We start from the raw sequence: 23,734 nt of genomic DNA, 5'->3' as shown, positions 1-23,734 counted from the left end.
ACCCCCCTGGCAGCCCCATTGAGTCTGTTTTTGGGATAGAGCTAGGGGCGGGGGCAGTGTGGGTAAATATGGGCGTCCCTTCTGATAGGCCACACCCACAGGAAGTGTCACTAAATGAGGTTGTCGAACAGATGCATGGACTGCATGATGTTCTCATCCTGGACGGGAGGCAGGAAGGGACAAAAAGCCCAACGGGTAAGAAGCAGCTGGAGAGAAGGTTTAATTCTATTTCCATGTATCTCTTTCCTCCTAGAAACCCTGTTGTATAAGAACCCAAAGTGAACCGGAGGGCCTTGTTGTGGTCACAATAACAACCCTTTGTCAGACGTCCCTGTGGTCCTTCACACATTCCTGAGTCAGTACCTAGGGATTAGTAGAGGTCATCCAGACCTTTTTTACATGTATAAACAGCTGGAGCTCGTCTGAGCGGTTAGCTGACAATGCCGAGACCCGCTACGTACTTAATGCTGATTGGTTTAGGTTCTGCCCACTATAGTGCTGTCTGGTCAGAACATGGTGTTGAGGCCCGTCACTCTATTCTTGATGGTCACCACCACCACATACATGCAGACACAGCTGTTACCATTTGAAGATGTTTTATATTATTGTGTGGTTATATTCTCTGGTCTCACACTTCAGTAAGGAACTGCATGTCAAAAGTCTGTCAGCAACACAACACTTCTTCTCAAGACTGACGATGCCGTGTACTAACTAAAGGTGAGGGGAGGCGGTGTCCTGCAGCGCATCCAAGCACTCTGATTGGTTGGATGAACAGCGGTGCAAAGGGTGATTGACAGGGCTGCAGGCCAATCAAGTTAAGAGGGCACGCAAACACACACAGTCATACCATGCCCATAGGGCTCTGGTCAAAGATAGTGCACTATATAAGGATTAGGGTGTCATTTAGGACGCAGTCAGTGTTACAGAATGACAGTGGCATGTTGTACTACTACAGACATCAGTGTTTGTGTTATTAAATGTGACTTTGTCAAGTTGTAGCCAGTGTTGTGTTTCACCATTCTATCTGATTTATTGTCAGTTTGTAATGTTGTTATTAGTCCAACATTATTGAAGACATTATTATTAGGATGGTGCTGATGAGGAGTGTAACTTGAATGGGTTTGTAGAATAGAAGGAAAATCTAATGGAAGGCGTAGACCTTACCATGAAATGATTACTTACAAGTCCATGGAACCAGCCAACTGTTAGCAGCATACCACCCTGCATCCTGAACCTGGTCAGTCCCTGGATGGGAGACCAGAAGCTACTGGAAGTGGTGTTGGAGAGCCAGAAGGAGGCACTCTTTCCTCTGGTTTAAAAAAATATACATCCCAATGCCCCATGGTAGTGATTGGGGACGTTGTCCTGTATAGGGTGCTGTCTTTTGGATGGGATGTTAAACGGGTGTCCTGACTCTCTGTGGTCACTAAAGATCCCATGGCAATTATTGTAAGAGTAGGGTTGTTAACACTTGTGTCCACTGCTAAAATTCACAATCTGGCCCTCATGCCACCTAATCATCCTCAGATTTGAATTGGCTCATTCATCCCTCTTTTAAATATTCCCCAGGTTGTTGCTGTAAATGAGAATATGTTCTCAGTCAACTTACCTGGTAAAATAATGCTTAGATAAATAATAATAAATATATATATAGAACTTTGACCTGTTCCATGTAGAACTGAGAGGGGCAAGGCAACACATTCTAAGATATTATAAACATTCCAAATAGTAGACTATAGTAAACACATTCTAAGATATTATAAACATTCCAAATAGTAGACTATAGTAAACACATTCTAAGATATTATAAACATTCCAAATAGTAGGCTATAGTAAACATATTCTAAGATATTATAAACATTCCAAATAGTAGACTATAGTAAACACATTCTAAGATATTATAAACATTCCAAATAGTAGGTTACAGTAAACACATTCTAAGATATTATAAACATTCCATATAGTAGGCTATAGTAAACACATTCTAATATATTATAAACATTCCATATAGTAGACTATAGTAAACACATTCTAAGATATTATAAACATTCCATATAGTAGGCTATAGTAAACACATTCTAAGATATTATAAACATTCCATATAGAAGGCTATAGTAAACACATTCTAAGATATTATACACATTCCATATAGTAGGCTATAGTAAACACATTCTAAGATATTATAAACATTCCATATAGTAGGCTATAGTCAACACATTCTAATATATTATAAACATTCCATATAGTAGGTTATACTAAATACATTCTAAGATATTATAAACATTCCATATAGTAGGTTATAGTAAACACATTCTAAGATATTATAAACATTCCATATAGTAGGTTATAGTAAATACATTCTAAGATATTATAAACAGTCCAAATAGTAGGTTACAGTAAACACATTCTAAGATATTATAAACATTACAAATAGTAGACTATAGTAAACACATTCTAAGATATTATAAACATTCCAAATAGTAGACTATAGTAAACACATTCTAAGATATTATAAACATCCCATATAGTAGGTTATAGTAAACACATTCTAAGATATTATAAACATTCCATATAGTAGGCTATAGTCAACACATTCTAAGATATTATAAACATTCCAAATAGTAGGTTACAGTAAAAACATTCTAAGATATTATAAACATTCCATATAGTAGGCTATAGTAAACACATTATAAGATATTATAAACATTCCATATAGTAGGCTATAGTAAACATATTCTAAGATATTATAAACATTCCATATAGTAGACTATAGTAAACACATTCTAAGATATTATAAACATTCCATATAGTAGGCTATAGTAAACACATTCTAAGATATTATAAACATTCCAAATAGTAGGCTATAGTAAGCACATTCTAAGATATTTTAACATTCCAAATAGTAGGCTATAGTAAACACATTCTAAGATATTATAAACATTCCAAATAGTAGGTTACAGTAAACACATTCTAAGATATTATAAACATTCCATATAGTAGGCTATAGTAAACACATTCTAAGATATTATAAACATTCCATATAGTAGGCTATCGTAAACACATTCTAAGATATTATAAACATTCCATATAGTAGACTATAGTAAACACATTCTAAGATATTATAAACATTCCATATAGTAGGCTATAGTAAACACATTCTAAGATATTATAAACATTCCAAATAGTAGGCTATAGTAAACACATTCTAAGATATTTTAACATTCCAAATAGTAGGCTATAGTAAACACATTCTAAGATATTATAAACATTCCATATAGTAGGCTATAGTAAACACATTCTAAGATATTATAAACATTCCATATAGTAGGCTATAGTAAACACATTCTAAGATATTATAAACATTCCATATAGTAGAATATAGTAAACACATTCTAAGATATTATTAACATTCCAAATAGTAGGCTATAGTAAACACATTCTAAGATATTATAAACATTCCATATAGTAGGCTATAGTAAACACATTCTAAGATATTATAAACATTCCATATAGTAGGCTATAGTAAACACATTATAAGATATTATAAACATTCCATATAGTAGGCTATAGTAAACATATTCTAAGATATTATAAACATTCCCTATAGTAGACTATAGTAAACACATTCTAAGATATTATAAACATTCCAAATAGTAGGTTACAGTAAACACATTCTAAGATATTATAAAAATTCCATATAGTAGGCTATAGTAAACACATTCTAAGATATTATAAACATTCCATATAGTAGGCTATAGTAAACACATTCTAAGATATTATAAACATTCCATATAGTAGGCTATAGTAAACACATTCTAAGATATTATAAACATTCCATATAGTAGACTATAGTAAACACATTCTAAGATATTATTAACATTCCAAATAGTAGGCTATAGTAAACACATTCTAAGATATTATAAACATTCCATATAGTAGGCTATAGTAAACACATTCTAAGATATGATAAAAATTCCATATAGTAGGCTATAGTAAACACATTCTAAGATATTATAAACATTCCATATAGTAGGCTATAGTAAACACATTCTAAGATATTATAAACATTCCATATAGTAGACTATAGTAAACACATTCTAAGATATTATAAACATTCCATATAGTAGACTATAGTAAACACATTCTAAGATATTATAAACATTCCAAATAGTAGGCTATAGTAAACACATTCTAAGATATTTTAACATTCCAAATAGTAGGCTATAGTAAACACATTCTAAGATATTATAAACATTCCATATAGTAGGCTATAGTAAACACATTCTAAGATATTATAAACATTCCATATAGTAGGCTATAGTAAACACATTCTAAGATATTATAAACATTCCATATAGTAGACTATAGTAAACACATTCTAAGATATTATTAACATTCCAAATAGTAGGCTATAGTAAACACATTCTAAGATATTATAAACATTCCATATAGTAGGCTATAGTAAACACATTCTAAGATATTATAAACATTCCATATAGTAGGCTATAGTAAACACATTCTAAGATATTATAAACATTCCATATAGTAGGCTATAGTAAACACTATTCTGATGTGCTGTTCTGGTCCTCATGCATGTTAATGACATAAAGAGGAAGAAAGGACAGTTCTTTATCAGCTACTTGTGTTCTGACTACTATAAATATGTATCAACCACAGAACTGACACTTACTAGCAGTTCCCACTCACTACCAGTCAGTTAACTCACTGTACAAGACCTCTCCCCTTCAGTCTGTGAGTACTCTTGATATCTGGAAATATAGTTGTTTGTTTTTAGCCACAAGTCATGTACTCAAGGGTCTCAGACTTGGAGTGCTGATCTAGGATCAGGTCCTCCTGGTCCATATAATTATGATCTAAATGGGAAACTAATCCTAGATCCTACTCTGAGACACTTTGTGAATACAGACACTGTCATATAATGATGATATAAAAGTTATGTGTGACTTGCTGTTTATCCTCACAGCTTGGGGATCGAAGCTATCATTCAACCTGGTGGTAACTGCCTTGCTCAAATTGGCAGATTTTTCCACCTTGCCTGGTCGAGGATATTAACCAATAATGTTTCAGTTACCGGCCCAACTCTCTTAACAGCTATGCTACCTGCCGATACCGCTGACACAGACCATATTACCAAACTACTTTGATGATGCTATTTACACACCATCCACTCAAGGCTGTGGTGATGATGTGTTGTTATTTTTGCATCCCAAATGACACCATGTTCCCTATAGAGTGCACTACTTTTGACTAGAGCCCTACCTGCTGCCCCTGATGGTATGTATGTAGTTATTCACCAGCTATAGAGTGAGTTGTTGTTTATGTTTCTAAGACTGCAGGGTGGGAGATGCAACAATGGCCTTGAGAACAACAGGAAGTGTGTTGGTGGTCTTTCTCTGGTCTGTAGCAGGTATGGTCTCATTCTTATCTTTTAGTTGCTCTCTTTAATAATCTACAGACATTTCTAAAAGGATATGAATCATAATGTTATTCTGGTGTGTTCTGTTAGGTGTCTCCACTTCACTATAAATAGTTGTCTTTCACACCTCACTGAGTGATGCTTATCTGTTGTTTCCATTCACACTCAACTCAGCAACTACGGCAACAAAGTGTGCAATAACCCTACCTTCAGTGTGAGCCAATAGACCTTGTCTTCATTCTGATACCATTGTGTTGTGTGACTGTGTTTCAGTGGTACTGGGACAGGATGGCTGGAGTGTGACTTACACCACTCAGAGTATCTGTGTCTTGGAGGGGTCAACAGTGGAGCTGACCTGCTCTTACACATATCCCAGTGGTACAGTCACATCAACCTACTGGTTCACTAAAATGGAGACTGGTGTAGAACCTGAAGATCTAGGTCAGGACACAGAGTATGCAGGTCGTCTGGAGTATCATGGGGATAAGAAGAATGGTCACAACCTGAAAATCACAGACCTGAGAGAGAAAGACTCAGCTACGTACAAGTTCAGATTTATAACAGATCAGACTGGAGGGAAATATACTGGTGATCCTGGAGTCACTCTGTCTGTAACAGGTACAGTAACATTCTATATACTGGTGATCCTGAAGTCACTCTGTCTGTAACAGGTACAGTAACATTCTATATACTGGTGATCCTGGAGTCTCTCTGTCTGTAACAGGTACAGTAACATTCTATATACTGGGGATCCTGGAGTCTCTCTGTCTAACAGGTACAGTAACATTCTATATACTGGTGATCCTGGAGTCTCTCTGTCTGTAACAGGTACAGTAACATTCTATATACTGGTGATCCTGGAGTCTCTCTGTCTAACAGGTACAGTAACATTCTATATACTGGTGATCCTGGAGTCACTCTGTCTGTAACAGGTACAGTACCTTCTATATACTGGTGATCCTGGAGTCTCTCTGTCTGTCACAGGTACAGTAACATTCTATATACTGGTGATCCTGGAGTCACTCTGTCTGTAACAGGTACAGTAACATTCTATATACTGGTGATCCTGGAGTTACTCTGTCTGTCACAGGTACAGTAACATTCTATATACTGGTGATCCTGGAGTCTCTCTGTCTGTCACAGGTACTGTAACATTCTATATACTGGTGATCCTGGAGTCACTATGTCTGTAACAGATAAAGTAACATTCTATATACTGGTGATCCTGGAGTCTCTCTGTCTGTAACAGGTACAGTTACATTCTATATACTGGTGATCCTGGAGTCTCTCTGTCTGTAACAGGTACAGTAACATTCTATATACTGGTGATCCTGGAGTCACTCTGTCTGTAACAGGTACATTAACATTCTATATACTGGTGATCCTGGAGTCTCTCTGTCTGTCACAGGTACAGTAACATTCTATATACTGGTGATCCTGGAGTCTCTCTGTCTGTAACAGGTACAGTAACATTCTATATACTGGTGATCCTGGAGTCACTCTGTCTGTAACAGGTACAGTAACATTCTATATACTGGTGATCCTGGAGTCTCTCTGTCTGTGACAGGTACAGTAACATTCTATATACTGGTGATCCTGGAGTCACTCTGTCTGTCACAGGTACAGTAACATTCTATATACTGGTGATCCTGGAGTCTCTCTGTCTGTGACAGGTACAGTAACATTCTATATACTGGTGATCCTGGAGTCTCTCTGTCTGTAACAGGTACAGTAACATTCTATATACTGGTGATCCTGGAGTCTCTCTGTCTGTCACAGGTACAGTAACATTCTATATACTGGTGATCCTGGAGTCACTCTGTCTGTGACAGGTACAGTAACATTCTATATACTGGTGATCCTGGAGTCACTCTGTCTGTCACAGGTACTGTAACATTCTATATACTGGTGATCCTGGAGTCACTATGTCTGTAACAGGTACAGTAACATTCTATATACTGGTGATCCTGGAGTCTCTCTGTCTGTAACAGGTACAGTTACATTCTATATACTGGTGATCCTGGAGTCTCTCTGTCTGTAACAGGTACAGTTACATTCTATATACTGGTGATCCTGGAGTCACTCTGTCTGTTACAGGTACAGTAACATTCTATATACTGGTGATCCTGGAGTCTCTCTGTCTGTAACAGGTACAGTAACATTCTATATACTGGTGATCCTGGAGTCTCTCTGTCTGTCACAGGTACAGTAACATTCTATATACTGGTGATCCTGGAGTCACTCTGTCTGTAACAGGTACAGTAACATTCTATATACTGGAAGTCCTGGAGTCACTCTGTCTGTCACAGGTAAAGTTACAGTTACATTCAATATAGTTAAACTGTTGAATTCCATTTAGTTCAGGATAAATGTCTTGGTTTGTATTTATGTCTGTATAACACAAGATGTTCAATTAGAATTAGAATTCCAATAAGTTCTGGACAATTGTTGTGGTGTGTATGTATGATAGTCTGTATAACATAGGATTTCTTCCATCTTTGTATTAGAGTGATAAGTCAGTGATAAAGGGATTTACAGTGATATTGTTTTTTCTCCAGATCTTCAGGTGGAGGTGACTGGTGGACATCAGGATAACACACTGACCTGTAGCACCACCTGTACTCTGACTGACAACCCCACCTACATCTGGTACAAGAACGGACAACGTCTAGATGAGCCCACTTCCCAGCAGTACTCTGTCAATAGTTATTATTCAGACAGTTACTCCTGTGCTGTAAAAGGCCATGAGGATCACCACTCTCCTGCAGTGTGTGAGTCTGGATTTAACTCAGTATTTTAGAATAACTGTTCAAGTATAACTCTTCTGTCTACTAAACAGCCCTCACAGTTGTCTAGCAAAAGTGCAACACTTTGACAAGACAGGATGGTATAACTACTTTGGATTACTGAAGCTCACGATCCCACTGTGTAAATGATGCCCTCTTTATGTTTCAGGTGTTCAGAATCAGAACTGCAACAGAGTGAATTACACCAAGAGGAGAATCTGTGTCTTGAAGGGGTCAACAGTGGACATATCCTGTACTTATGTTGGTTATTATTCCACCACATCAACATTCTGGTTTAGAAGTGATAAGTCGACCCCTGAAGAACTAACCAGAGACCCAGGGTATGCAGGTCGTGTGAAGTACACTGACAAAGAGACATGGAGAAATGAAGGTCCCTCCATCCTGAGAATCACAGATCTGAGAGAGGAAGACTCAGCTGAGTATCGCTTCACTTTTAAAACAAACAACTTTGAATGGGGTCATAGTTTCCCAGGAACAACTCTGACTGTCACAGGTAATACTACACTGTATGATACAACTGTATATCATATTGAATTACAGGAGAAAATAAATGAACCATCCTGTTAGCACAGAGGTGTATGTGGTTTTATACATATTGTTTCAGGTCTGCAGGTGAAGGTGACTCCTGCTGCAGAGGGACAGAAGACACTGACCTGTAGCACCACCTGTACTCTGACTGGTAACCCCACCTACATCTGGTACAAGAACGGACAACGTCTAGATGAGCCCACTTCCCAACAATACTCTAGTAATACCCTAGTAGTCTTGGGTCATTCTGTGGACAATTACTCCTGTACTGTAGAACACCATGAGGACTTCCACTCTCCTGCAGTGTGTGAGTATGAATTAAACTAGTATTCTACTTAGCAAGTATCAATAATTTAATATCAATGAGAAGGGTATTACTGCTTTATCTATCAATATTCATCATTACATAGAAATGACAGACAATGTCATAGATGTATGCATGTCTATAGTTAGAATGTTCAGTACCTCAAACACTTGAAGAATAGTTTAGTAGACACTCCGGTCCTAAAGTATCTCCAAATGTATTCTTGTTCATGTTTTTTGTAAGTGATAGTTTTAGATAGTCCTCTGACTTTAGATATAATTAATTTTACACATGATGTCATTTGAGGTAGTATACTATAGTCCTAACCCTCTGACAAATTCTGCTTTACTAGATGCTCCAAAGAACACCTCAGTGTCAGTCAGTCCCTCTGGTGAAATAGTGGAGGGCAGTTCAGTGACTCTGACCTGCAGCAGTGATGCCAACCCACCTGTGGACAAATACACCTGGTACAAGAAGAATGAAGCCTCACCAAAAGCATCAGGACAGAGTTACAGCATCACTAACATCAGCTCTGAGGACAGAGGAGAATATTACTGTGAGGCCCAGAATGGAAATGGATCTATGAACTCTACAGCTCTGATGATCATTGTAGCAGGTAAAGTTACATCTTCAATACTTCAAAACAAAATGATGTTCAATAAGAAATTATGTTTTAAGGTAATCTTCTTCTAGTTTGCCTTGTTACATGTTTGTTTACAACTATACATACATGCTTAAAGGCTTAAATATACAAGTATTGTATTGCATTAATGTCCTGTATTGCCGTATATTCATTTTCAGTTTATAATAATATGCACTCATGTCATCTAAGGTGAATGCACCAATTTGTAAGTCGCTCTGGATAAGAGTGTCTGCTAAATGACGTAAATGTAAATGTAAATCTATATTCTATTATAGTGAAACAGACCTCAGTTCTGACTGCAGCTGTAGGAATCATAGTGGTTGTTCTGGTTCTCATCCTCTGTCTCTCTGGACTCATGTGTTTCAGGTGAGTTAAAATGCATATTTGTATGATTGTTAGCACTCTGATTTGTTATTTACTCCTTTCATTCGTTTGTTAATTAATGAATTAATGTTCAAAATTGTATTTGTAACATGTCAACTTCCACTAGAGGTCTGTAGAGAGCAGAAATCACTCTGTTCCTCTTTACAGGAGATCCACAGGTGGAAGTGATGCCACAGCAGACACACAGGTTATTCCATCAGTTACACCAGGGTTTCCCAAAATCGGTCCTGTGGCCCCCCTCTCTTTTGGGTGCACGTTTTGTTTTTTGCCCTAGCACTACACAGCTGATTCAATAAACCAACTCATCATCAAGCTTTGATTATTTGATTAAACTGTGTGGTGTTAGGGCAAAAACCCAAACGTGCACCCAGAGGGGACCCAACCCAGAGTTTGGGAAACCCTGAGTTACACCTCCACCTTCATACCTGCCGGAATTAATTTACTGTGTCACGACAGTCTCTTTCATACTATTTTTATTGTTACCTCTCTCTCTCTCTCTACACAGAGTGTCCGTCCTGACTGTAACAGTGACACATACACAGCTCTGAACATGAGGACCATGTCCCCTGAATACGACACTCTGGCAGTAAGTCTCTTTTAATGAATTTTGATTGTTTGTGAATGTGTTTGTGTTTTACACATGGATGTGTACAGAGAAAATTATGGAAAGACTGCTGTCTCAAAGAACTCATGCATTTCCTCTCTCCCTCCCTCTCCCCCTCTCTATCTTTCTCTCTCTCTCTCTCTCTGTCCACAGAATGTCCATGCTGACCCTACCAGTGACCCCAACAGTGACACGTACACACCTCTGAACATGAAGACCAGGTCACCAGAGTATGACACCCTGGCAGTAAGTGTGTGTGCGTGTGTGTGTGTGTGTGTGTGTGTGTGTGTGTGTGTGTGTGTGTGTGTGTGTGTGTGTGTGTGTGTGTGTGTGTGTGTGTGTGTGTGTGTGTGTGTGTGTGTCCAAAGAGGGAATGCTAAATCAGAATGTCTTCTTTCAGAATGTGAGGGGACTCTCCCACTGAAGACAATCCCCACAGAACCTGGACTGAAGAGCTACAGTTCCAAGCTAAAGCTAGGCCTCACTCCTCTATTCTCTTGCTATCATATCTATTATGTTTTCCAGACCATGAACTTAAGCTTTTGAGTTAATGCAGGCATTTATGATAATCATGTATATTAATGATAAATGGGATGGGTTGTGCTTCTGCTTTTTTTCTATGGGATTTTTCCATTTTCATATTTTTGATTATATAAATGGCTTACCTTACTTGTGTACCAATCTGTTTACTACAGTTGAAGTCAGAAGTTTACATTCACCTTAGCCAAATACATTTTAACTCAGTTTTTTACAATTCCTGACATTTAATCCTAGTAAATATTCCCTGTCTTAGGTCAGTTAGGATCACCACTTTATTTTAAGAATGTGAAATGTCAGAATAATAGTAGAGAGATTGATTTATTTCAGCTTTATTTCTTTCATCACATTCCCAGTGGGTCAGAAGTTTACATACACTCAATTAGTATTTGGTAGCATTGTCTTTAAATTGTTTAACTTGGGTCAAACGTTTCGGGAAGCCTTCCACAAGCTTCCCAAAATAAGTTGGGTGAATTTTGGCCCATTCCTCCTGACAGAGCTGGTGTAAATGAGTCAGGTTTGTAGGCCTCCTTGCTCGCACACGCTTTTTCAGTTCTGCCCACAAATGTTCTATAGGATTGAGGTCAGGGCTTTGTGATGGCTACTCCAATACCTTGACTTTGTTGTCTTTAAGCCATTTTGCCACAACTTTGGAAGTATGCTTGGGGTCATTGGAGCTATATGGATCGTGGACTTGCCATTAAGCTGGGCATTCCGCGGGTGCCGTTAGATTCCCCCTTCCCCGTGCACTCCCTAGATAGCCGACCATTAGGGTCAGGGCTAGTCAGGGAGTCTACGGTGCCACTGGACATGGTAACGCAGGGGAATCATAAGGAACGCATTCCTTTTTTCCTTATTGATTCGCCTGCGTTTCCGGTGGTGCTGGGGGTCCCCTGGCTGGCTGGTCACAATCCCCATATTTCGTGGAAACAGGGGGTTCTCCAGGGGTGGTCAGAGGAGTGTTCAGGGAGGTGTCTAGGAGTTTCCATAGGTGCCACGTCGGTGGAGAGTCCAGACCAGGTGTCCACCGTGCGCATTCCCCCTGAATACGCCGATTTGGCGATCGCCTTATGTAAAAAGAGGGCGACTAAATTACCACCCCCATCGACGGGGATTGTGTGATAGATCTCCAGGTTAACGCTGCGCTTCCCAAGAGTCACGTGTACCCCTTGTCACAGGAGGAGACGGCGGCTATGGAGACATATGTCACGGAATCCCTGGGACAGGGGTACATTCGGCCCACCATCTCACCCGCCTCCTCAAGTTTCTTTTTTGTGAAGAAAAATGAGGGAGGTCTTCGTCCATGCATTAATTACAGAGGTCTAAACGCTATCACGATGGGGTTTAGTTACCCACTACCTCTCATCGTTACGGCGGTGGAATAATTTCACGGAGCAAAGTTCTTCACAAAACTGGATCTCAGGAGCGCGTATAACCTGGTGCGTATCAAGAAGGGAGACGAGTGGAAAACCGCCTTTAGTACCACATCGGGCCATTATGAGTAGCTTGTCATGCCGTATGGGTTGAAAAATGCTCCAGCCGTCTTTCAATCCTTTGTTGACGAGATTCTCAGGGACCTGCACGGGCAGGGCGTGATTGTCTATATCGATGACATTCTGATATATTCCGCCACCCGCTCCGCGCATGTGTCCCTGGTGCGCAAGGTGCTTGGTAGACTGCTGGAGCATGACCTATACGTTAAGGCTGAGAAATGTGTGTTTTCCAAACGAGCCGTTTCCTTTCTGGGTTATCGTATTTCCACCACGGGGGTAGTGATGGAGTGTGACCGCGTTAAGGTTTTGCATAATTGGCCGACTCCAATCACGGTGAAGGAAGTGCAGCGGTTCTTAGGCTTTGCCAATTACTACCGGAGGTTTATCCGGGGTTTTGGCCAAGTAGCGGCTCCCATTACCTCACTGCTGAAGGGGGGGCCGGTGCGTTTGCGATGGTCGACGGAGGCGGACGGAGCCTTCAAGAAGTTGAAGACGCTGGGGTCTGGAAAGCGTTTATGGAGCGGCTAGGGATCTCGGTCAGTTTGACCTCCGGTTATCACCCCGAGAGCAATGGGCAGGCGGAGAGGGTGAACCAGGAGGTGGGCAGGTTTCTGAGGTCGTATTGCCAGGACAGGCCAGGGGAGTGGGCAAGGTACATTCCCTGGGCTGAGTTAGCCCAGAACTCACTTCGCCACTCCTCTACTAACATGTCACCCTTTCATTGTGTTTTGGGTTACCAGCCGGTCCTGGCACCATGGCACCGGAGCCAGACCGAGGCTCCTGCGGTGGAGGACTGGGTACAGCACTCCAAGGAGACCTGGAGAGCCATCCAGGACTCCCTGAAGGAGGCCAGTGGACGGCAGAAGAGGAGTGTTGACCGCCACCGCAGTGAGGCACCCGTGTTCGTACCGGGAGACAGGGTCTGGCTCTCGACCTGGAACCTGCCCCTCCGCGTGCCCTGCCGGAAGCTGGGGCCGCAGTGTGTGGGGCCCTTTAAAGTCCTGAGGAGGATAAACGAGGTGTGTTATCGGTTACAACTCACTTCCTATTACCGTATTAACCCCTCGTTTCATGTGTCTCTCCTCAGGCTGGTGGTAGCTGGTCCCCTGCAGGAAGGTGAGGTGCCGGAGGTCCCTCCACCCCCTCTGGACATCGGGGGGTCCCCGGCGTACAGCATACGGGCCATTCTGGACTCGAGACGCCGGGCGAGGGGCCTGCAGTACCTCGTGGACTGGGAGGGGTACGGTCCGGAGGAGAGGTGCTGGGTGCCGGTGGAGGACGTCTTGGACCCATCCATGTTGAAGGATTTCCATCGCCTCCATCCGGATCGCCCTGCGCCTCACCCTCCGGGTCGTCCTCGAGGCCGGTGTCAGCGCGCTGCGGGAGCCGCGCGTCAGGAGGGGGGTACTGTCACGATTCCCACCGACGGTGGCGCCCCCTCCTGCTCGGGTGGCGCTCGGCAGTCGTCGTCACTGGCTTATTAGCTACCACTGATTCAATTTTTGGTTTTCCCTTCTTTTTGGTTTTGTGCACCTGTGTTAGTTTGGTTAATTAGCGCGGCTATTTATGTTAGCTGGTCCGCTTCCGTGTTGTGCGGGATTATTTTGATTGTGACGGCTCATGTTCGTGGCGGCGCTATTTTACGCCGTGTGTATTTTCTCCCCTGTGTTTGGGAGTATTTGTTTTATGAGTGAGTGTGAATTAAATACGCCACTACCCTGTGCTCACTGCTTCCTGTGCCTCATTCCTTCACCATGACTGCCAACCCGTTACACCCCTTCACTATGTAAGTACGGTTGACGTGATCATTAAATATATATGTATATATATACACTGCTCAAAAAAATTAAGGGAACACAAACAACACAATGTAACTCCAAGTCAATCACACTTCTGTGAAATCAAACTGTCCACTTAGGAAGCAACACTGATTGACAATAAATTTCACATGCTGTTGTGCAAATGGAATAGACAACAGGTGGAAATTATAGGCAATTAGCAAGACACCCCCAATAAAGGAGTGGTTCTGCAGGTGGGGACCACAGACCACTTCTCAGTTCCTATGCTTCCTGGCTGATGTTTTGGTCACTTTTGAATGCTGGCGGTGCTTTCACTCTAGTGGTAGCATGAGACGGAGTCTACAACCCACACAAGTGGCTCAGGTAGTGCAGCTCATCCAGGATGGCACATCAATGCGAGCTGTGGCAAGAAGGTTTGCTGTGTCTGTCAGCGTAGTGTCCAGAGCATGGAGGCGCTACCAGGAGACAGGCCAGTACATCAGGAGACGTGGAGGAGGCCGTAGGAGGGCAACAACCCAGCAGCAGGACCGCTACCTCCGCCTTTGTGCAAGGAGGAGCAGGAGAAGCACTGCCAGAGCCCTGCAAAATGACCTCCAGCAGGCCACAAATGTGCATGTGTCTGCTCAAACGGTCAGAAACAGACTCCATGAGGATGGTATGAGGGCCCGACGTCCACAGGTGGGGGTTGTGCTTACAGCCCAACACCGTGCAGGACGTTTGGCATTTGCCAGAGAACACCAAGATTGGCAAATTCGCCACTGGCGCCCTGTGCTCTTCACAGATGAAAGCAGGTTCACACTGAGCACGTGACAGACATGACAGAGTCTGGAGACGCCGTGGAGAACGTTCTGCTGCCTGCAACATCCTCCAGCATGACCGGTTTGGCGGTGGGTCAGTCATGGTGTGGGGTGGCATTTCTTTGGGGGGCCGCACAGCCCTCCATGTGCTCGCCAGAGGTAGCCTGACTGCCATTAGGTACCGAGATGAGATCCTCAGACCCCTTGTGAGACCATAAGCTGGTGCGGTTGGCCCTGGGTTCCTCCTAATGCAAGACAATGCTAGACCTCATGTGGCTGGAGTGTGTCAGCAGTTCCTGCAAGAGGAAGGCATTGATGCTATGGACTGGCCCGCCCATTCCCCAGACCTGAATCCAATTGAGCACATCTGGGACATCATGTCTCGCTCCATCCACCAACGCCACGTTGCACCACAGACTGTCCAGGAGTTGGTGGATGCTTTAGTCCAGGTCTGGGAGGAGATCCCTCAGGAGACCATCCGTCACCTCATCAGGAGCATGCCCAGGCGTTGTAGGGAGGTCATACAGGCACGTGGAGACCACACACACTACTGAGCCTCATTTTGACTTGTTTTAAGGACATTACATCAAAGTTGGATCAGCCTGTAGTGTGGTTTTCCACTTAAATTTTGAGTGTGACTCCAAATCCAGACCTCCATGGGTTGATAAATTGGATTTCCATTGATTATTTTTGTGTGATTTTGTTGTCAGCACATTCAACTATGTAAAGAAAAAAGTATTTAATAAGATTATTTCTTTCATTCAGATCTAGGATGTGTTGTTTAAGTGTTCCCTTTATTTTTTTGAGCAGTATATATATATAGATATATATATTTTTTTTTTTTGGTGGGAGGTCATAAATCATATACTTGTGGTTATGTACTGTATCATTTTACTTTTACTTACATTTTTGACCTGTGTTTTGGTTGTTACATCAGGGCCAGTATTCATTCATTGTCTCAGAGTAGGAGTGCTGATGTAGGATCAGGTCCTACCAGTCCATATAATAATGATCTAAAAGGCAAAAGTGATCCTAGATCAGCTCTCCTAGTCTACTCTGAGACACTGTGTGAATATGGACCCTGGACTGTTTTAATGTATCAGAGTTATTCACCAGCTATAGAGTGACTTGTTGTTTATGTTTCTAAGACTGCAGGGTGGGAGATGCAACAATGACCTTGAGAACAGCAGGAAGTGTGTTGGTGGTCTTTCTCTGGTCTGTAGCAGGTATGGTCTCATTCATAACTGTTTTAGTAATGTTATCGTAATGTTATTCTGGTGTGTTCAGTGACATCGTCTGTTAGGGGCTTCTTCTTTTCTGAAATAGTTGTCTTTCACACCTCACTGAGTGATGCTTAGGCCCTTTCTGTGGTTTCCATTCACACTCAGCAAGTAGAGTACGGCAACAAAGTGTGGACAAACGCTGTTAGTGTGAGCAAATGGGTCTGTAATGTATAATCACTATAATGTGTGACTGTGTTTCAGTGTTACTGGGTCAGTATGGCTGAAGTATGATGTACACCATCTGTACCTTGAAGGGGTCAACAGTGGAGCTGTCCTGCTCTTACACATATCCCAGAGGTCATACAGTCACAACAACCTTCTGGTTTACCAACCTTTATACCGTGACTCTGAGTGATGACCCAGACTACAAAGGTCGTGTGACGTATCTTAAGGATGAAGTAAATGGACACAACTTGACAATCACAGACCTGAGAGAGAGAGACTCAGCTACGTACAAATTCAGATTTATAACAGATCAGACTGGAGGGAAATATACTGGCTATCCTGGAGTCACTCTGTCAGTCACAGGTACAGTAACATTCTATATACTGGTGATCCTGGAGTCTCTCTGTCTGTAACAGGTACAGTAACATTCTATATACTGGTGATCCTGGAGTCTCTCTGTCTGTCACAGGTACAGTAACATTCTATATACTGGTGATCCTGGAGTCTCTCTGTCTGTCACAGGTACAGTAACATTCTATATACTGGTGATCCTGTAGTCTCTCTGTCTGTAACAGGTACAGTAACATTCTATATACTGGTGATCCTGGAGTCTCTCTGTCTGTAACAGGTACAGTAACATTCTATATACTGGTGATCCTGGAGTCTCTCTGTCTGTCACAGGTACAGTAACATTCTATATACTGGTGATCCTGGAGTCTCTCTGTCTGTAACAGGTACAGTAACATTCTATATACTGGTGATCCTGGAGTCTCTCTGTCTGTAACAGGGACAGTAACATTCTATATACTGGTGATCCTAGAGTCACTCTGTCTGTCACAGGGACAGTTACATTCAATAAAGCTAAACTGTTGAATTCCATTTAGTTATGGGCATTTGTCTTGGTTTGTGTTTACATCTGTATAACATAGGATTTCTTCCATCAGTGTATTAGAGTGAAAACTCAGTGATAAAGGGATTTACAGTGATATTGTTTTTTAGTCACACTTTATTTGGATAATCTGGATAGATGCTCTACAGATGGTCATGATATCAACAAACTACCTGTTGATAAGTAACTGCTTATTTTTTTACTGTGTCACAATAGTCTCTTTCTACTATTTTCAGTGTTACCTTGACACAGCTCTCTCTCCACAGAGTGTCCATCCTGACCCTAACTGTGACACACACACCACTGAAAATGAGGACCAGACAGTCTGGCAGTAAGTATATTATAACGTATTCATTTATGTGTTTATTTTGTATACAGTTTTTGTGTTTGTTTGTTTGTGTGAGTGGGTAATTGGGTGAGTGAGAGAGAGACACAGAAAGTAGAAGTGAGAGAGAATGCTACAGAGCAGTGTGTAAAGTGTTCATACTGTGTTTCCTGTGTCGCTGTCTCTCAGAGTGTGAGGGACTCGCCCAGTGACACGTTCACAGCTCTTCTGAGAGATGCTCAGCCCTCCGTGTATCAGACCATCCAGGGGAGAAAACCACCACAGAACCTGGACTGATAGAACCACCACAGAACCTGGACTGATAGAACCACCACAGAACCTGGACTGAAGACAACCACCACAGAACCTGGACTGATAGAACCACCACAGAACCTGGACTGATAGACCCACCACAGAACATGGACTGAAGAGCTATGGCTCCAAACCAAAGCTAGTCCTTACACCTCTATTCTCTTGCTAATATATTGTTATAATATCTTGAAGGTTCACCCAAATTACAAAATGACACATTGGTTTCCTTACCCTTTTACCAGTCTATGAACATGGTGTGACAGCAGTACATGCTTTGGTTTAGTTTCCCCTGGCACTGTTTCAACTTGCTAACGTTGTAGCATTCGTGGCACAAATCCCATTCAAGTAATGCGACTGATAAAAGGCATTTCTCACACATAATGTCGAAATCATTCAAATGTAAAAAAATGCATTGTGAAGCTCAACAAAGTCACTTATAGATGATTTGAACCTGATGTGAGAATGTTAATATGTGAAATCTTAATGTCGGTCCCATGACTTGAATGGGATTTTTGTTACAAATGCTATAATGTTATGTAAATGTGGGAATGTTCGACATTGCAGCCGACTTTATAGGCGAGTCAAGATCTACAAATCACCTTGCATGATAAATAACTACTCAACATTATTAATAGACCAGTCAGTCACAATTTACCCATCATACATCACAGTTTTGATGCTCTGGAACACTGTCTGTGTGACTGTGGAATGAAGCCCTCTCTGCATAAGTGTCTTAGTTACTGACATAGAGTTGGACAGAGGGTATATCTTGGCATCTTTGTCAAGATGTCTTCTGTGACAGAATGAGCAGCGCCATTGAGGGCTATTTCCATTTCAAAGCAGTTCATGTATTCTTCTTCAACTTCCATAAGTTTAATAACAGTCGGTATACCAATTGAAATGGTGTATTCAATGGCTTAGCCATGCTAAAACAGTCTTTTTAGCAAGTGTGCCCTCTATTCAACTCTATTGTCCCTGACTGCTTCAAAGTTGTCAACCACACACTTCAAACCTCACACTCAGTGTCTATTTACATAGACTTCCAGTAAGTTAACTTACAACACATCTCCCCTTCACTCTGTAAGTACGCTTGACGATATCTTAAAATATGTATCTTTTATCATTTCTTTGTATCCATGAACTTCTGTATCCTGTTTTGTGCATGGCAATGCTATTACAATTTTCATTGTTTTATTTTTCTGTTAAGTACAGTATACTTTGTAGATGTAGTTTTGCATATTAATCTGATACAGTATTGTACATGTGGTTTCACACATAATACTTCTGCATGCTATTTTAAGGACTTTAAGAGTAATAGATTGTTGTGGAGACTTGTTTGAAAATGGCCTAAAGTAAGAGTGATTGAGTGGATGCTTCATAAGAGCTCTCGGAGTAGTATTAACATGAAACACAGTGATGGTGGGTTGTGTTTAGGAGTAGTATTAACATGAGACACAGTGATGGTGGGTTGTGTTCAGGAGTAGTATTAACATGAGACACAGTGATGGTGGGTTGTGTTTAGGAGTAGTATTAACATGAGACACAGTGATGGTGGGTTGTGTTCAGGAGTAGTATTAACATGAGACACAGTGATGGTGGGTTGTGTTTAGGAGTAGTATTAACATGAGACACAGTGATGGTGGGTTGTGTTTAGGAGTAGTATTAACATGAGACACAGTGATGGTGGGTTGTGTTTAGGAGTAGTATTAACATGAGACACAGTGATGGTGGGTTGTGTTTAGGAGTAGTATTAACACGAGACACAGTGATGGTGGGCTGTGTTTAGGAGTAGTATTAACATGAGACACAGTGATGGTGGGTTGTGTTTAGGAGTAGTATTAACATGAGACACAGTGATGGTGGGTTGTGTTTAGGAGTAGTATTAACATGAGACAGTGATGGTGGGTTGTGTTTATCAGTAGTATTAACATGAGACACAGTGGTGGTGGGTTGTGTTTAGGAGTAGTATAACATGAGACACAGTGATGGTGGGTTGTGTTTAGGAGTAGTATTAACATGAGACACAGTGATGGTGGGTTGTGTTTAGGATTAGTATTAACATGAGACACAGTGATGGTGGGTTGTGTTTAGGAGTAGTATTAACATGAGACACAGTGATGGTGGGTTGTGTTTAGGAGTAGTATTAACATGAGACACAGTGATGGTGGGTTGTGTTTAGGATTAGTATTAACATGAGACACAGTGATGGTGGGTTGTGTTTAGGAGTAGTATTAACATGAGACACAGTGATGGTGGGTTGTGATTAGGAGTAGTATTAACATGAGACACAGTGACGGTGGGTTGTGTTTAGGAGTAGTATTAACATGAGACACAGTGATGGTGGGTTGTGTTTAGGATTAGTATTAACATGAGACACAGTGATGGTGGGTTGTGTTTAGGAGTAGTATTAACATGAGACACAGTGATGGTGGGCTGTGTTTAGGAGTAGTATTAACATGAGACACAGTGATGGTGGGTTGTGTTTAGGAGTAGTATTAACATGAGACACAGTGATGGTGGGTTGTGTTTAGGAGTAGTATTAACATGAGACAGTGATGGTGGGTTGTGTTTATCAGTAGTATTAACATGAGACACAGTGGTGGTGGGTTGTGTTTAGGAGTAGTATTAACATGAGACACAGTGATGGTTGGTTGTGTTTAGGAGTAGTATTAACATGAGACACAGTGATGGTGGGTTGTGTTTAGGATTAGTATTAACATGAGACACAGTGATGGTGGGTTGTGTTTAGGAGTAGTATTAACATGAGACACAGTGATGGTGGGTTGTGTTTAGGAGTAGTATTAACATGAGACACAGTGATGGTGGGTTGTGTTTAGGATTAGTATTAACATGAGACACAGTGATGGTGGGTTGTGTTTAGGAGTAGTATTAACATGAGACACAGTGATGGTGGGTTGTGTTTAGGAGTAGTATTAACATGAGACACAGTGACGGTGGGTTGTGTTTAGGAGTAGTATTAACATGAGACACAATGATGGTGGGTTGTGTTTATCAGTAGTATTAACATGAGACACAGTGATGGTGGGTTGTGTTTAGGAGTAGTATTAACATGAGACACAGTGATGGTGGGTTGTGTTTAGGAGTAGTATTAACATGAGACACAGTGATGGTGGGTTGTGTTTAGGAGTAGTATTAACATGAGACACAGTGATGGTGGGTTGTGTTTAGGAGTAGTATTAACATGAGACACAGTGATGGTGGGTTGTGTTTAGGAGTAGTATTAACATGAGACACAGTGATGGTGGGTTGTGTTTAGGAGTAGTATTAACATGAGACACAGTGATGGTGGGATGTGTTTAGGAGTAGTATTAACATGAGACACAGTGATGGCTGGTTTTGTTTAGCAGTTGTATTAACATGAAACACAAGGCCGGCCTGCATAGGATTAGGCCTATGCTTTGACGAGGGCAGCATTTTCTGAGCTAAACTGACCAAGACCCACCTCCAACAACACAGAAAACCTCACATAATTCTGACTAAAAACAATGACAATTTCTCTCAACCAGTGGGGTTTTTAGGTGAGCACTGATTCCACCCTGTGATAAGCAGTAACCACTTTGTCAATGGCAGGGATGCAAAATATTTATCTTGTCCGTTCCCAGCACTCCTGTCCAGGGTGCTGTTGGAGAGACGCATCACTGCTGAGCTCCACCAACATTCTGTAAATAAAGAAAAAGAAAGAGTATGTGGCCTTTTCGGGAACCTGTTTATATCAGATTTCTCCTATCAAATAGCCTTACCTAAATGACGCCCAATCACATAAAAAATGTGCTGACACTTAACAAACAACATTTTCTAAAAACAATACAAGTCAAGGTAAAATAGACAATATTGTCTGGACAACCAGGCTAGTCACTGCTGTCCAGGAGATTCATCCATTGGCTAAATTGTCATGATCAGTGGTTTCAAGTTTGTATCCTTCAATTTTTTACTAAGCTGATCATAGCGAAAATAAAATATTTCTGCATTTGTTGCTGTGTGAACACATTGCAAATAGGCTCAGGATAAATCCTCCTGAAAAAGTTGGGATGCAGATTTTCAGAGCTTAATTAGCCAAATTGATTAGTCACAGGAATCAGGACTAATTAAGATGATGCAATGGCCTGTTTTACAAACGGTGGACCTACCAAATGGATGAGCATTCATAAAATTCCGTTTTGGGCCGACATGGTAGAATACATCCCCGTAAGCACAGGCCGACATCTTTTGGACATCTTTGGTCATGTCCGAACTGGCAGTCTTTTTTGGTGTTTTACAAATGGTAGGCCTACAACATAGATGGGCATTCCTAAAATTCTATTTCAGACAACACTGTAGGCTATACCTCAGTAAGCACCGTCCAACACTGACAACTTTTGGAGGTCTTTTTTTGGTCCTGTCTGGACTGGATGTTTTTTTGGTGCATTCCGGACCGGTCCTGATTTCCACGTTCACGGATGTTGGTTTTTGGTCTGGTCCGGACCAAATTTGAAACCATCATAGACTTCTGTGTTTGGTTGAGATTTTGCCTGCTCTGGACCAGCTTTCATTTGGCTCAAACAAAGACGTCTATAAATCACGTCTTTTCATCTTTCATTCAGAACCTAAAGTCAACCTAACTTTAATGTCTGGAAAAACAAGTATTTTAAAACCACAACCTAGAGAGGTAACAACGGCGATCAACTTAACACTTTACAACTAAGCACACTGAAAATAAACAAGACTTCTACAGAGCAGCACACACTGTGCACCAACCGACAGCTCCACACAGAGAGCAGGAATAACTTTATTTCCTCCTTCCTGACTGCCGATGTGCTTTTAAAGTGGCAGCGCACAGTGAAGGCTCTGTGCAGGATTTCGCCACAACATTAAACTATATATGGATAACAGGCTACATTAGACTATATATGGATAACAGGCTACATTAGACTATATATGGATAACATGCTACATTAGACTATATATGGATAACAGGCTACATTAGACTATATATGGATAACAGGCTACATTAGACTATATATTGATAACAGGCTACATTAGACTACATATGGATAACAGGCTACATTAGACTATATATGGATAACAGGCTACATTAGACTATATATGGATAACAGGCTACATTAGACTATATATGGATAACAGGCTACATTAGACTATACAGTATATGGACAGCAGCAGTCAATACAGCAGGCTATGGTGATGATGATACTGATTCCTCTGCTAACTAATGCTACTACCAGTACTGTACACAAGGGTCAACAGTGTAACATAGTATTATAGTGGTATGTTGTATTACTACAGACATCAGTGTTTGTGTGCTTCAATCTGACTTTGTCAAGTAGCCAGTGTTGTGTTTCACCATTTTATCTGATGTATTGTCAGTTTGTTATGTTGTTATTAGCCCAACATTATTGAGGACATTATTAT

The 23,734-nt window shown here is 41.1% G+C and overlaps 1 protein-coding gene and 2 long non-coding RNA genes across 3 annotated transcripts; 2 read left to right on the top strand and 1 right to left on the bottom strand.

Moving 5' to 3' along the window:
- Positions 1-5,847: 5,847 nt before the first annotated feature.
- LOC115177895 (B-cell receptor CD22-like) lies at positions 5,848-11,376 on the top strand. Its single transcript, XM_029738890.1, has 10 exons — positions 5,848-6,025; positions 7,996-8,208; positions 8,393-8,737; positions 8,849-9,079; positions 9,429-9,692; positions 9,995-10,085; positions 10,251-10,290; positions 10,609-10,689; positions 10,861-10,953; positions 11,108-11,376. The coding sequence occupies exons 1-10, from the start codon at positions 5,848-5,850 to the stop codon at positions 11,129-11,131; spliced, it is 1,560 nt and encodes a 519-aa protein (XP_029594750.1). The 3' UTR covers positions 11,132-11,376.
- A 5,147-nt stretch (positions 11,377-16,523) lies between these two features.
- LOC115178729 (uncharacterized) lies at positions 16,524-19,645 on the top strand. Its single transcript, XR_003872679.1, has 4 exons — positions 16,524-16,559; positions 16,818-17,144; positions 17,937-18,001; positions 18,185-19,645. It is a non-coding gene; the product is annotated as an uncharacterized LOC115178729 (long non-coding RNA).
- A 2,014-nt stretch (positions 19,646-21,659) lies between these two features.
- On the bottom strand, positions 21,660-23,157 carry LOC115178738 (uncharacterized). The gene is made up of 2 exons (XR_003872691.1): positions 22,653-23,157; positions 21,660-21,987 (listed from the first exon to the last, which is right to left on the bottom strand). It is a non-coding gene; the product is annotated as an uncharacterized LOC115178738 (long non-coding RNA).
- Between the last annotated feature and the right edge of the window lie 577 nt (positions 23,158-23,734).

Source organism: Salmo trutta, chromosome 38, assembly GCF_901001165.1.
Source record: "Salmo trutta chromosome 38, fSalTru1.1, whole genome shotgun sequence".
NCBI lineage: Eukaryota > Metazoa > Chordata > Actinopteri > Salmoniformes > Salmonidae > Salmo > Salmo trutta.
The sequence above is the reverse complement of the archived record's forward strand: the minus strand, read 5'-3'. Positions and strand labels throughout refer to the sequence as shown.